Source organism: Carettochelys insculpta, chromosome 17 (genome assembly GCF_033958435.1).
Source record: "Carettochelys insculpta isolate YL-2023 chromosome 17, ASM3395843v1, whole genome shotgun sequence".
NCBI lineage: Eukaryota > Metazoa > Chordata > Testudines > Carettochelyidae > Carettochelys > Carettochelys insculpta.
Window position 1 is genome coordinate 31518465 of NC_134153.1, and position 14666 is coordinate 31533130.

Genomic DNA, 14666 nt, shown 5'->3' on the forward strand with positions numbered 1-14666 from the left:
TCCCTGTTTGGGAGCAGCAAGTCACGTTGTACATGGTCCCTGGTCGGTTCCATTAGCACTTGTACCAGGAAGTTATCCCCAACATTCTCCAAAAACTTCCTGGATTGTATGTGTGCTGCTGTATTGTCTCCCAACAAATGTCTGGATAATTAAGTCTCCCATGAGAACCAGGGCCTGTGATTTGGAAGCTTCTCTTAGCTGTCTGAAGAAATCCTCATCTACCTCATCTCCTTGATCTGGGAGTCTATAGCAGACACCAACTACAACATAACCTCACTGCTTCCACCTCTAAGCTTAACCCAAAGACACTCAACTGGCTTTTCTCCCTCCTTTTACTGGAGATCTGAGCAATCATAATGCTCCCTCGCATAGAGTGCAACTCCTCCTTTTCTCCCCTACTTGTCTTCCCTGTGCTCTAGCTGCTTGTGCATCTTGTTTCTATTCTTTCCTCTTTTATCCCCTCAGTGCTACTCAGATTGAATCTTCCCTCCCTTTGCTCATACCCTTATCTTTACTTCTGCTGATGAACTCTGCTCACTAGCATGGGTGGCAGCAGTTAAGGTCATCAGCACAATGTCATTTTCATTATTCTGCTCTGTGGAACCTTTTGGAAGCACAAGATATTCTGCTGATCAAGATACTCTATGGTGTTGCCCCCCATGGCCCCTGCCTCCATCCCACAAAGCAGAAGAACTTCTGGGTAAACAGGAAAGTGAAACTGGCTGATCACTTGGGAGTTCACCCCCTACTCTGTCAACCACTCCAGCACTCATTTCTTTGTCTGAAGAAGCAGGTGCTTTTTTCAAGCTCTGCTCTTTCCCCTCAGTCTGGTTCTTTAATTTTTATAAATTTCTTTGAATGGCAACACCAGGCCATACAATTTAGTGGACAGAATTATTTGCACACTTGTGAAAACACTGCAAGTCCAACTTGTTGGTGTTGAGTGTTTTTGATTTAAATAAGTGTTGTGACAAGTTCCTCTGTGGATCCCTGCGGTTCCTGGCAGTTCTCTGTTGTGTCTCAGAGACTCCTGATCTGCCCAGGCCTTACCAGAGGCAGGTATCTCCGCTTAGCGAGCCATCCTCATCATAGGCAAGTCCAGAATGGGGAGGATGAAGCCAGTCACCATGCAGGCCCACACCTGCTCCAGTGCAGTAACCCTCCGGGAAGGGTGGGGGGAGTCCAGACATGCCTTCTACTCTGGACTCTGGCTCAGGGTCCCTAAGAGGACAAGAAGCAGCTGGCAGGGCCTTCACCCCTGCCCCAATGTAGCAACCTCACCCTGGGCCACTTCACCCACTGCTTCCCTCTGGTACTTTCTCACTCTGCTCTGCTCTACAGTGCACCATCCAAAAACCTTCCCCCCCACTACCAGGCAGGGAGCCTTTTATAGGGAGTGCAGAGCCTCAGCTAACCACAAGTGCTGATTAGACTCAGCTATGGCTAATTCTTAACGACGCCCCAAGCTGCCTCCCTTAGTTGGGCTCACTCCAGGAACAGGAATGTTTTACCCCACCAGTCAGTATACCTGCCTTCTTGCAGGCTCCTGTAGCCCACGGGCAGCAGTCTGCCACAGTGTCCATTTAGGAACTAATGAGGCAGAGGAAAATATTTTTTTTAAAAGAAAAAAATATCTGCTGGGAATGGAGGCATAAAGAAAGAAAATATTGCAAATGGAACTACTGAAGAGATTAACACACAAGGAGAAGCAGAGCTAACGGCTGTCAAGGATTAAAGCTATAACATCTGAATCAGTACAGACAAGCCTGGAAAAGGTACAAAGCAAATAACACTGATTCAGGGTAGGCATTGTGAACGTCAATATTGTTGCATCACTTCCTGCAATACAACTGATGGAAACACAAGCAACTAAGTTCTATGGAAACAGAGTTAGGCAGATTTCCAGACAGAAAATCTGAAAAGACAAATGACTAAGATTCTGAGCAAACACAAATCAGACACCCAGGATTTCTCTATTCGTTACTTAGAATGGTTTGAAATACTATATACCACAAATACATCAAAAGCTCTGAACTTACCCCGTCGTAAACTTCCACCAAGATCTGTGCGAACCTCTTTCACCCGGGGATGCACAATAGGAGATATTGGCATCATAGGGAGATGCCCTAGCCCATTTCCTCCACTGCCTGTTTCGAAATTATTTGGATATATTACCTGGAATATAAAGATGCCAGTTTAAAAATAAATCATTTTTGCTTCTTTATACCAGCTACCATTGTTAATAAGGGTGTGAGAGAAAACTATGCCTTAGCTTTTATAATTATTTCAGTACTGGATAAATTGTTGCATTTTTTTTTAATGTTCTATACAAAATATTAGCACTGGAAAAGGAGCACATTTGCATTTTTTGGTAACTCATTTTCCCTTCAACATACTTCTTCACAGGTTGGAACCTTGTTTTCTGCGGCTTGTAAAGCTTTCCATAGGGCAGAGTCACTGGTCCAGGCTAGACTCTCCAGAATCTGTTCCTCAATGCTGTTGAGGTGCTTTACCATGTCTCTGGAGAGTCCTTCCTCAGACCGAATCAATACTTCAATCACCTGAAGGGAAAAAGGCAGTTTAATTAGCCATGCTAAAAGCAAAACCACATCACTCACCCTTAACCCGTGTGACAGAATGCTTACCATAGCCGATTGGTCACTGACACTGTGGCAGTACAGAAAAGGCTGCAGGCATATCTGGGAACAATTAGCTATTTTCTGTTGGGGGATTATGAGAACCTGAGTAGTAATTCTAGACTACTGCTATAATTTGAAGTAACTGGGAGAATATCAATTGGAGGAACAGGAAGCATGAGGGGAAGATCAGAGAGTGAGCTCCTCAAAAGCAGAGAAGCTGCATGGAATGCTATTGCTGCAATATACTCTCCTGGGGGAATTCTGTAGCACTGTGTATGTGCTGAATTCATGTCACCGAAGATTTCTTTGCTTCCTGCCATAAAATGATTTCCTGACAGAGAAGCAAGGAAAAGCTGAAAAAGCCATCATGCATCACTCTCTAGCACTGCAGTTACATTGTTTCAGGAACCTAAAGCCGTCAGTGAAGAAGAAAATCATTGCAGAGCTTGGGACATCCCAGCCAGTAACTCCTACTTTGACCCAGAATCTACTGCTAGTCCAAGCTGGGCTGGAGGCAGGTAAGGACAGGACTTCCTCTTTCCCTCAAGTGTAGCTGAGGCAGTTTCAGACCATCTGTGATGAAGTGGGGGGAGTGCATGTGTAAGTCTCAGGATGGATGTGTAAGACAAGCAGAGCAGCTTTCAGCGGCTAAGGATGACCCTGGGGCTATAACCTAGACTGGCAGGTAACACCTCTGCCCTAAACAAAGAGGAGGGAGGAGCTGAGCTGGGTTTGATTCTGGGGCGGCAGTTAGAAGTGGGAGGGGAGAGGGAGCTGGAAGGCAGCCAGCCTGGCGAGGAGGGAAGCTACACCCCAGAGAGGCATCCCTCGGGCTCCTCTCCCCAGAACAGGTTGGAATGATTGCCTCTAACTGCTGCGCTAACTCTTCTGTAAGAAATTGGGCCTCTGTCACCTAATAAACTTCCTGTTCTATCTGCTGAGTAAAAGTCACTCCTGCCTGCGAATGGGGTACAGTGCATGGGAACCCCTAAACCCCACCACACCATCCACCAGCTGCAGGAAGCTTATCATCTTCCCCTGTCTTCCTGCCCCCATTGCTCCTCAGCTGTGGGAAGAAGGGTCACTGTACAGGGAACTGCTCCCCCACCAATCCAATACCTGTGCATCTAGCCCTTCCATACCCAGACACCCCTGCCAAGCCTCACCTGGTATAAACTACAACTCTCTTAGCCCTCCATACCAGAACCACACCCCATCGTACTTCAACCCCTGCATCTGGAGACCCTCTGCACCCAGACCATCCTTCACTGAACTACCTGCACCCTAACTCTCCCCCCCGATGAACCCCAGCCCTCTGAATTAGTACAGACCCTCATGCCACCAACACCAACTACTTGCACTCAGACTCCCACTCTACCAGCACCCACCCCTTCTGCTGAGGCACACCCACCTTCATCTGGGAGCCCTGAAGAGTCCCACTGCCCCCGCATATGGAAGCTCCCACCACAAGCTTTCTGTGCTTCCAGATCACTCTGCACCTAGATGCCCCGAGTCACCTGAGCCCAGACTGTTCCACACACAATCCTCTCACCATACTTGCCCTCGAGCCTCGCAGGCCAGACCAGACAGAGGTGTCTCTCTCTATTGGCCCACATGCTGCTATAAGGATAAAGAGCTGGGGGAAGTCTTCTCTCCTCCCAATGGCCCCTGAGCACCTTTCTTCATCCCCCAATTCCTCCACCCAGCACCACCCCAGAGCTTGAACCCCCAGCCAGAGCCCTCACATCCTTACACCACAACCCTCTGCCCCAGCTAGGAACCCCCTCCCACACTCAGAGCCCCCTGCCCCCCCAACACATGAATTTTGTTATATGCACTAATATGAAGGTGATATATCCCACACAAAATTCATTCTGCGAAGCAGTGGGAAAAATCAGAAGTAAAACTGATCTCAACCTTCAAATGTCAACAGCCAGGAGGCTGTGGGATGGAAAAAAAAGAGAGAGTGGTCAGGGAGATATATCCAATATACCATTCTGACGAGAAAGGTTGGCGTCCCCAGTGAGGGTCCAGGAACAGCACTTTGACTGGCATCTCAACAGCCTCTTTCTTAGCTTTTCAAAGGTACACTTCTAACTTGGGCACTTACCCTGAAATACCAGAGTACCCACATCTTAACTAGCTGCCTAGTCTTGCACTAGGGGCATGGAAATTTTACTAGATGCCATACAACTGTGAAAGAGGCCAAAAACCAGTGAGACTGAGATAAGACAAGTTAGTAAAGAAGAAAGGAACAGAATTTGTGCAGAATAAAGGTGACAACATAAGTAGGTGGAAGTGGGGAACAAGAAGAGAAGACAACACTTTGCTGCACGAAAGGAAGTCAAATAAAGATAGGAAGAGGAAAATAATAAAATAGAAATTTAACAAGTACGACTGATCAAACAGAACTCAGCAAAATATTATTCTGATTAGTTAAAGAATTTCTCTCAGACTTTTGTGGTATATGACCAATTCTATAGCTTTTGAAATATTCAGTAAATTTACATACTGGTAGAAATACTGGTCAGACATAGTCTAAGAATATTTTATTTCAGTATTTGATCAACAATAGTACCAAGTCAGACAACAATAGTACCAAGTCAGATTTACAAATCATTTGTTAAATTGAAAATTTATTGACAGCATGTTACAATTAAAGTATACAACAATCAGAGCAGAGCTGTTTCATTACTTTACGTTACAGGGGAAATGATGTCACAAACATTACATATATTGGACAACAGGTGTTAATTCTTTGCAGCATATTCAATGGCAGCCTTGGATTAAAACAGCACGTGCTGCAGGTCTGAGCACATCCACTATACCTAACCTGCAAGGAAGGAGCTTCATCACCTAGGACTGTCAATTGAATACTAAATAAAGGTACTTTAAAAAGTTGTAATTCAGATCCAAGTACTTAAACGTGATGTTTAAGTTTACCTTATAAAAATAGAATGGTTGGAGATCAAGAACTTCAATAATCCAAGGGAAAGTTCGCACTGAGCTATATGCAAAGAGCACAATCTCCAAACAACATGCCATCAAGGAACGATGGAAAATATCTTGTTCCAACAGAGCCTAAAGAGGATATATAAACAATTGTCAGCCACATTGAGGAGTTATACCTAAATGTTTTCTTAAATTATACGAAGAACGAACAGCATTCTCTTTGTCATATATACACACAAACTATCCACACTAAAGTAAGTGTGATGGCTTGACTTGTTAACACCTGCATTAAAAAGATCTAGAATAGGATTTTTAAGTTTTAAATTAGACCCTGAATTTACTATCCATTAATTAAAACTGATGGCACCAAGATTTGGGAAAATGAAAGAAGTTACAGATGAGCAACCACAGGGGTGGGGAAGGGAGATCAAAGAGACAAAGGATACAGAGTCCAGGGCCTGAAGGGACTTGTGATCATCTATTCTGACCTCTTCGGTAACAAATCTCAAGAGTTTTCCCAAAATCATTCCTAAAGTAGATCTGTTAGGAAAACATCCCACCTTGATTTAAAAATTGTCAGGGATGGAAAATCCATTATGAGGCTTCGTAAGTTGTTTTAATTATTAATTACCCTCACTATTAAACTCTCGCCCCTTATTTCCAGTCTGAATTTCTCCAACTTCCAGCCCTTGGATCATGCTGTATTGGTGCCTAGTGGATTGAAGACCCCATTATCAAAGAATTGTAACCACTGTAGGTTTTTCTAGACTGGGTGGGCAAAGCACAGCTTGTAGAAATTGGTCAATGTGAGCTCCCTGGGTTCTAACTGCCACACAAGCAGTACACAAAGATCCACCTCCCAGGGTCTGTGTCACTCAGAGAATCACATGGTACCTGCAAGCCAACTGCTCTGAGTAGTGTGATGAGAAGTTGAAAGACAGGAAGCCAGTCTGAGGATCCTGCTGGGCTGCTAGCCAGGACCTGCCCAGGTAGGTGTCTACCAACCACAGCCTGCCTATGGCATTCCAGCCCCACACTCTACCCAGGTCACAACTCCACCCCAAACACTGCACTCTCTCTTGCACCCCTCCTCCAAATCAGAATACTCTCCTCCTTCCATACCCCTCCCAGACCCTGCACTCCAATCCCTGGCCCCAGGTCACAACTCAAACCCCTGCACTCCCTCCACCATCCCTGCCCCAGGTCACAACTCCCTCCTGCACCCTGCACCATTCTCCCAAACCCCTCCTTCAGGTGAGAATCCTCTCCTGCACTTATACCTACGCCCTTATTGGGATCCCCTCCTGTACCAAGACACTCCTAGACCCCACACTGCCTCCTCAACTCCAGTCCCCTACCCCAAGCTCCCTTCTGTACCCAACCTCCATTCCAGATCCCATACCTTCTCCATTTAATATCATGGAAGAGTGCAGCCCTTGACCACTTGCCAAATTCTGGGATTAGCGCCCCCTCATCAAAAATTATTGCCCATCCTGTTCTAGATTACACAGGTCACCCTTTAACCCTCCTCATTCAGATAATTATATTGACCTTTTTGCGTCTATCATTATATAAGCATGTTTGATAATCAATTAATCATTCTTCTCTGAACCCTGTTCAATTTATGTCATTACCATGTCTGTTCCACTTGTTACAGCTATATTTGCTGATAGATGAGTAGTATAGGTACTGACACACTGGAGCAAGACTAGCAGATAAACCAATTGTATTACAGCTAGCATTGCTAGATTTTGACTGTTTAAGCTACAGAAAGGAAACTTCCAGTGGTGTATGTTATGTTCAGTAACTTCATATATTTGTTCCCTGAAAGATTAATTACTGTCTCTTTTGCCCTTTCTATTACTTCCTATTTTAATAAAGATTCAAGTGGCAAAGGGTGGATTTCACAGAATCATAGCACTGGAAGGAACCTCAAGAGATCATTAAGTCCAATCCCCTGCACTCATGGAAGGACCAAGCAGCATCTATACCAGTGGTTTTCAACCACTGTGCCTTGGCACACTGGTGTGCCAGGAGAACTGTCCCAGTATGCCATGAAATTTTGTCACTTTACCCTTGCTGTGACTCTTTGCAGAGCCACTATGTGGGGAAATGCCAATCCCACAGGTCCCATTCATGCCAAGAGACGAATGAAATGCTGCTTCCCAGCCTGCCTGCTGTGGGGTAAGGAGGACGTAGAGAGAAAGGGTGGGCGCCTATTGGAGTTGGGATCCAGTTTAAATGCCACATCCTGGCTCTGACAGGCTGGCAGGAAAGGGAGCTGCTTTCAGTGATTACTTGTTTATTCCACACCCCTTGCAGGGCCTTAAGCAGATTCTGAAAATGTGTCTGTGCTAGCTGTCTAAAACTGGTGTATTCTGTAGTGGTTCTGAAACATTGGTGTAGCGGTGTCCAATATGCTCAAACGGGGCAGCGCAATGTGACGAAGCGTGGCTCAGAAAAACTGTACACAGGGGGCGCCCCTCTGGCCACTCCACGCACACGTCCTTATTGAATTTCATCCTATTTACCTTCAACCCCTTCTCCAGTTTGTCGAGATAATTTTGAATTATAATCTCCTCCTCCAAAGCACCTGCAAACCCTTCCAACTTGGTTTTCTCTATAAATGTTATGAGCGTACTTTCTCTGCCATTATCTAAATCAACAATAAAGATATTACACTTGTTTACTTAGTTATAATGAAAACCAAAGGGCAAGCAGACCTACAGTGCCAATGACAATAATGCTGTTTTGATATTATGAGTAAAAGGATAAAAGCCTGCTCACCAGGAGTTAAAGCAGAATGAAGGGTGCACTATCTGCAGTTATTGCAAAGCAACACAGACATTTTGTTGAAGGATAAATATGAGAACAAAAATTACGTGCCCAGCATCTATGTTCTAAAAGACAATACAGGTAAACATGATTAGGCATTTGTAGGCACCTTCACATATAGTTCTCATTACCGTCAAAATCTAGTCTATTCAGATACAGCTGAGTCACATACCAACTAGGACAAAAAAAGGAGGTATCAGTATTAAATATAGATGAATCATTTGAGACAGGAGAAAAGTGTAACAATATACAGAAGATAAATAATCTTGCAGAGAAATATTCGCAAGTCATTTTTCTTTTTCAGTTCAAATTACTTGATTTTTGATTTGATCAGAAGTTTTTGATTTAGGGCATTTCTAACACAGCAAGTCTGAAAGAGGTAGCCATCTTAGCCTGGATCTTCGAGAACAACAAGAAGTCCACAAAAGCTTATGCGACCAAATATCTGTTAGTCTATAAGGTGCCACAGGACTTCTTGCTGTTCTAGTAGAGCAGCGTGTGTAGAATATAGTAAACAGCCATAAGCAAATATAAGGAACAAACTATGTTAATTGAAAAACTAGCAGCACGGAGCAGATATTGAGCTTTCAGAAAACCATAGCTGGGTCAATATCTTGAAATGATCTCATTTAAGGAATAAAATTAATCTTGAAATTAATCTTGAACTGGAAAATTGAGCCCATCAATCCACTACTCGCTAATCAACAGAATAACGAACCAATTCTACCTTCATATTGCTTTAAAAGGGACGCATGTAGATTGACACAAATACAGAATTTTTCTGCAAGTATTCATGAATTTAAAGAGGTTCTTCTGTTCCAGTTTCTGCCACTTACTGTCATGTCCTTCCCGTGAAGTCTTCGTGTTTCTTGTACCACTATTGTCTCCAAAATTTTGAAATACAAAATCTCTGCCAGTTTTAGTCTGTTAACAGCAAAATCTGCAATTGAAACCAAACATTGCTGAAAGCTTGTATTCCACGTCAGCAGTTCGGGGGCAGGACAGATAATAAAACTGTCTTGATTAAGTTAAGAAGTATCTTATTTTCCACAATATCAATAACACAATAAGTCAATAAGAAATACCTCTCTGAAAGTAGTAATGCTATGTGAAACAAACCTTGCATGTTATTAACATGGATCATACTCTTTAGAAATGCAAACTTTAGGAATGACTATGTGTAAGTTCTCCAGTTTTGTAAATGTCTTCTGAATTTCACATTTGCAGTAAGTTGCAGTAACAGCCATAGAGAAAAGTTCATTTAATTAAGAGGCCTTTCCCCCTACTTCTCATGCAGTTTTTGTGTGTACTACTTCCTTTTAATTTTATCTGTTGAAGTGAATGGTCAAAAGAAGAAAGGTTACTCACCGTAGTAACGGTGGTTCTTCGAGATGTGTCCCCATGGGTGCTCCACATTAGGTGTCGGGCTCGCCCGGCGCCGCAGATCGGATCTTCCAAGCAGTTTCTGCCGGACCACGCATGCGCCGGTGCGCGCCGCTCCCTTGCACGCTCCTGGCCACGTGCGCGATCCAGTCCCCGCCAGTTCCTTGACCAACCGCCTCAGATGCTCCTGCAAAACACTAAACAGAGATCCGAAGCGGGGAGGATGGGTGGGTAGTGGAGCACCCACGGGGACACATCTCGAAGAACCACCGTTACTACGGTGAGTAACCTTTCTTTCTTCTTCGAATGTCCCCATGGGTGCTCCACATTAGGTGACTACCCAGCAGTAACCCAAGATAGGAGGTGGGTAATCGGATTATGTGCAGCTTGTCCCCGAGAGGACCGCTGTCGAGAGACGGGTATCCTCTTGGAATACCCTGTGAAGGGCGTAACGTTTGGCGAAGGTGTCATAGGATGACCAGGTCGCCGCTCTGCAAATGTCTTTTAGCGCAACGCCCTTGAAAAAGGCTGTTGATGCCGCCACCGCCCTAGTGGAATGAGCCCTGGGCGTGGCCAGTAAAGGAGTCTTTTTGAGTTCGTAGCACATTTTTATGCAGGATACGATGTGCTTCGAGATTCTCTGCGAAGAGGGACCTTCTCCTTTCGATTTGGGAGTGAGAGAAACTAGGAGTCTATCCGTTTTCCGGCAGGACTTGGTCCTGCCTATATAGAAGGCTAGCGCCCTCCTCACGTCCAGGAGGGGTAGGCGCGCCTCTTTGTTAGAGTTATGAGGCGTTGGATAAAACGAGGGTAAAACAATAGGTTTGTTAATGTGAAACTCAGAAGAAACTTTAGGAACAAAGGCTGAATGCAGCCGTATGGTTACCGCCTCCTTGGAAAAAACAGTGCAGGGTGGCGTTGCCATAACTGCCGCAAGCTCGCTCACCCTGCGAGCTGACGTGATTGCGAGAAGAAAGGTCGTCTTTATCGTAAGGAGGCGGAGGGAAACCGTGGCCAAAGGCTCGAACGGTGGTCCCGTTAGCGCATTAAGCACCAGGTCCAAGTTCCACGAAGGTGGAAGCGGTTTCCCAAGGGGGTATAGGTTTACCAACCCTTTGAGGAACCTGGTAACCATGGGATGTGCGAACACCATGTGCCCTTCCTCTTCGTGTCTGAACGCCGAAACGGCGGCAAGGTAGACCTTTAACGAGGATAGTGAGAGTCCTCCTCTCTCGAGGTCCAGTAGATACTCTAATATTACAGGTATAGGCACCGAAAGGGGGGCCAGCTGTTTGGTAGAACACCATGCCGTGAAGCGAGTCCATTTCTGCTTGTAGGTCTTCCTGGTGGAAGCCCTCCTGCTACTTTCTAGGACTTGTTGCACTTCCTCCGTACATGTGCTCTCTAGGGAGCTGAGCCATGGATTAACCACACTTGTAGTCGCAGGCCTTGGGGGTGCGGATGCACTATGGACCCCTGGGCTTGCGTGAGCAGATCCGGCACCACCGGAAGGGGCATCGGTGGATGGTCTGGCATGCGCAGGAGTAGGGGGAACCATTGCTGTCGATCCCACGTTGGGACTATCAGGATCATTCGGGCTCCTTCCATCCTGGCTTTCTGCAAGACTTTGTGGATCAGCACTGTGGGAGGAAAAGCGTAAAGCAGGGGGCCCCTCAAGGAGATCGCAAATGCGTCCCCCAGGGACCCCCGTCCCAGTCCTGCCCTGGAGCAGAATCGTGGGCACTTCTTGTTGTATTGAGTGGCAAACAGGTCTATCTGGGGAAAACCCCATGCGTGAAAAATCGGTCGTAGCAGATCGGGACGGATCTGCCACTCGTGCGTGAGTGCGAAACGCCTGCTCAGCTGGTCTGCCTTCACATTGTGAGCGCCTGGTAAATACGAGGCTTTCAAGATTATATTGTTGGCGATGCACCAGTTCCATAACCGGACTGCTTCCGCACATAAGGCACGGGACCGAGCTCCTCCTTGCCGATTTATATAAAACATGGTGGAGGTATTGTCTGTACTGATCCCGACTACTTTGCCTTGTATATGGTCTCGAAAGTGTCTGCAGGCGTTGAACACTGCTCTGAGCTCCAGTATATTTATGTGCAGTGACTACTCCGTGGAGGACCACAGCCCTTGCGTCACCTCTTCGCCCATGTGTGCTCCCCACCCTATGAGGGAGGCATCTGTAGTAAGAAAAACTGATATTTGTGGTTGGTGGAAGGGTACCCCTGTTAGCAAGTTCTTGGGGTTTACCCACCATTGCAGGGATTTGCGCACCTCTGTTGCGGGCGACACCACCCTGTGAACGGTGTGTGCTGCCGGTTTGTATACGCTCGCCAGCCAGTGCTACATGCTGCGCATGTGTAATCTGGCGTTCTGTACTACGAACGTTGCTGCTGCCGCCATGTGGCCCAGCAGCTATAAGCACGTCAGAACCAGCACCGTAGGGCTGAAGGTGATGACTTGCACGAGGGAGCCGATGGCCCGAAAGCGTCTCTCTGGTAGATACACTCTCGCTGTAATAGAATTTATGCGTGCCCCTATGAACTCTATGTCCTGTGTGGGGTCTATCTTTGATTTTGCCAGATTGATAACCAGGCCGAGCGAAGAGAACGTGCCTGCTGTGACGCATATCATGCGTAGTACCTCCTCCTTCGAGGCCCCTTTGAGTAGGCAGTCGTCCAGATATGGGAATATAAATACCCCATCTGTGCAAGTAGGCTGACACCACTGCCAAGGTCTTGGTGAAGACTCTGGGGGCTGAGGAGAGGCCAAACGGTAGGACCTTGTATTGAAAATGTTCTTTGCCTACCATGAACCGGAGGAATCGTCGGTGAGCCGGACGGATAGTTATGTGAAAATACGCGTCTTGTAAGTCGAGGGCTGCGAACCAATCTCCATCGTCCAGTGCCGTAAGGATGGAGGCGATTGTGATCATCCGAAAGCGTTGCTTGCGCAGGTATCGGTTGAAGCCTCGAAGATCTAAGATGGGCCTCCAGCCTCCTGTCTTTTTCTCCATGAGGAAGTACCTCGAGTAGAACCCTTTCCCTTGCAGTTGCTCCGGCACTCTTTCCACTGCCCCTATGAGCATGAGATGGTCTACCTCCTGCTTGAGCCTCGCTACGTGGGAGGCCTCCTGGAGGTGGGGCCTGGGTGGAGGTCGTGGCGGTGGGAGCGACTGGAAGGGGATGGCGTACCCGTGGCTATGATCTCCAGCACCCATTTGTCTGTGGCGATCCTTTGCCACTGGTCGTAGAATGGTCGGAGGCGATGGTGGAATAACCGCTTCAGATGACCTTGTGCGATGGTAGTGATGGCGCAGCCCTGGATCTGTGTGTCAAACTTGTGGCCTTTGGCCCTGCCCTGAGGACGCACGGCTCTGTTGGGAACGTCTCCTGGGAGTTCTGTACTGCTGGTGCTGTTGATGTCGCCCGTGCTCGTAACCCCTGTGGTACTGGGGACGCTGTAGCTGGTACTGGTACCGTCTTTGTTGAGGGTAGTACTTTTTCTTTCTGTATGGAGGGGTGTAAATCCCCAGGGTCCTAAGTGTGGCTCTTGAATCTTTACTGGAATGAAGGACCGAGTCAGTTGATTAAGCAAACAGCTTCTGCGAGTCGAAGGGAAGATCGACGATCTTTGCCTGCAGGTCCCTCAGTATACCCGAAGTCTGGAGCCAGGACTCCCTTTGCATCACCACTGCCATAGCTGTGGAGCGTGCTGCTGTGTCCGCAACATCCAGGGTGATCTGAACTCCCGCCCTCGAGGCCGCGTAGAACTTCTTGCACGATGGCCTTGAGCACCGGTTACTTGTCCTCTGGAAGCGAGTCCATGAGGGAGGTTAACCTAGTGTAGTTGTCGAAATTGTGGTTTGCTAGATGCGCTGCGTAATTTGCCATTCGCAACAGTAGTGTGGAGGAGGAGTAGACCTTTCTGCCAAACAGCTCTAGCTTCTTGGCATCTTTGTCCGTTCCCCCTGTCTTGAATTGAGATGTCTTTGATCTTTGTTGCGTCGACTCTACCACCAAGGAATTTGGTTGTGGGTGGCTGAACAGGAACTCCATGCCCTTCGCCGGCACAAAGTATTTCTTGTCCGCTCTCTTGTGGACAGGCGGAATAGTCGCAGGGGTCTGCCATATCATTGTGGCGGGCTCCAAGATTGCTTCATCAAGCGGTATTGCTATTTTGGAGGAGGCCGGAGGTCTCAGATTTTTGAGGAGCTTATGGTGTTTCTCTTGCACCTCTGTTGTCTGGATGCCTTGCGTGAAGGCCACCCTCTTAAACAGCTCTTGAAACTGTTTGAGATCGTCCGGAGGATGGACGTCCCCCCGGGCCGTAGCCTCGTCCGGGGAGGAGAGCGAGGAACCACTAGGATACGCCTCTCTGGACCCTTCCGGTTCCTGTTGGGAATGGTACATCCGCTCGCTGGAAGCTTGCAAGGGAAAATCTCGGGGTTCCATAAGCAGTTCCCCCTGAGATACTTGAATCTCTGTCCCCGTTCGCGATTGCCCTCGGGGATACGGGACCGTCTGTGGGGATCTTTCCCTGGTGGACTGCCGGTGGTGTCTCTGCCCCGCGTGATAGGGACGACCATGGCAGCATGGGCACTGCCCTTGGGAAGGTGACCTGGACCACTCCCTTGGTGCATACCCCCTGCGTCTGGGGGAGCGAGATCGTCGAGAGACCTGGGACACTGGAGAGAGAGATTTGTGACAGTACTCCAGCGGCTCAAACCCCAAGAAGGGTGAAGGTGGTCCCAGCCAGGGCGAGGCTGGTTGTAAAAATGGAGGCGGGGGCTCCGGGTAGGCTAGGGGGGACCCCTGCCTTCTAGTTGGAGTCTGCAGCATGAGC

The 14666-nt window shown here is 47.4% G+C and overlaps 1 protein-coding gene across 2 annotated transcripts in view; it reads right to left on the reverse strand.

Annotated features, from left to right (window-relative positions):
- Positions 1-14666, reverse strand: part of RBL1 (RB transcriptional corepressor like 1) — a 99591-nt gene that overhangs the window by 34448 nt on the left and 50477 nt on the right. For both annotated transcript variants that reach the window (XM_075011414.1, XM_075011415.1), the window contains 4 exons: positions 9263-9366; positions 5583-5720; positions 2397-2561; positions 2040-2175 (listed from right to left, as the gene is read on the reverse strand). In XM_075011414.1, the coding sequence (XP_074867515.1) occupies positions 2040-2175; positions 2397-2561; positions 5583-5720; positions 9263-9366 (543 nt within the window). The remainder of the gene's footprint in view (positions 1-2039; positions 2176-2396; positions 2562-5582; positions 5721-9262; positions 9367-14666) is intronic.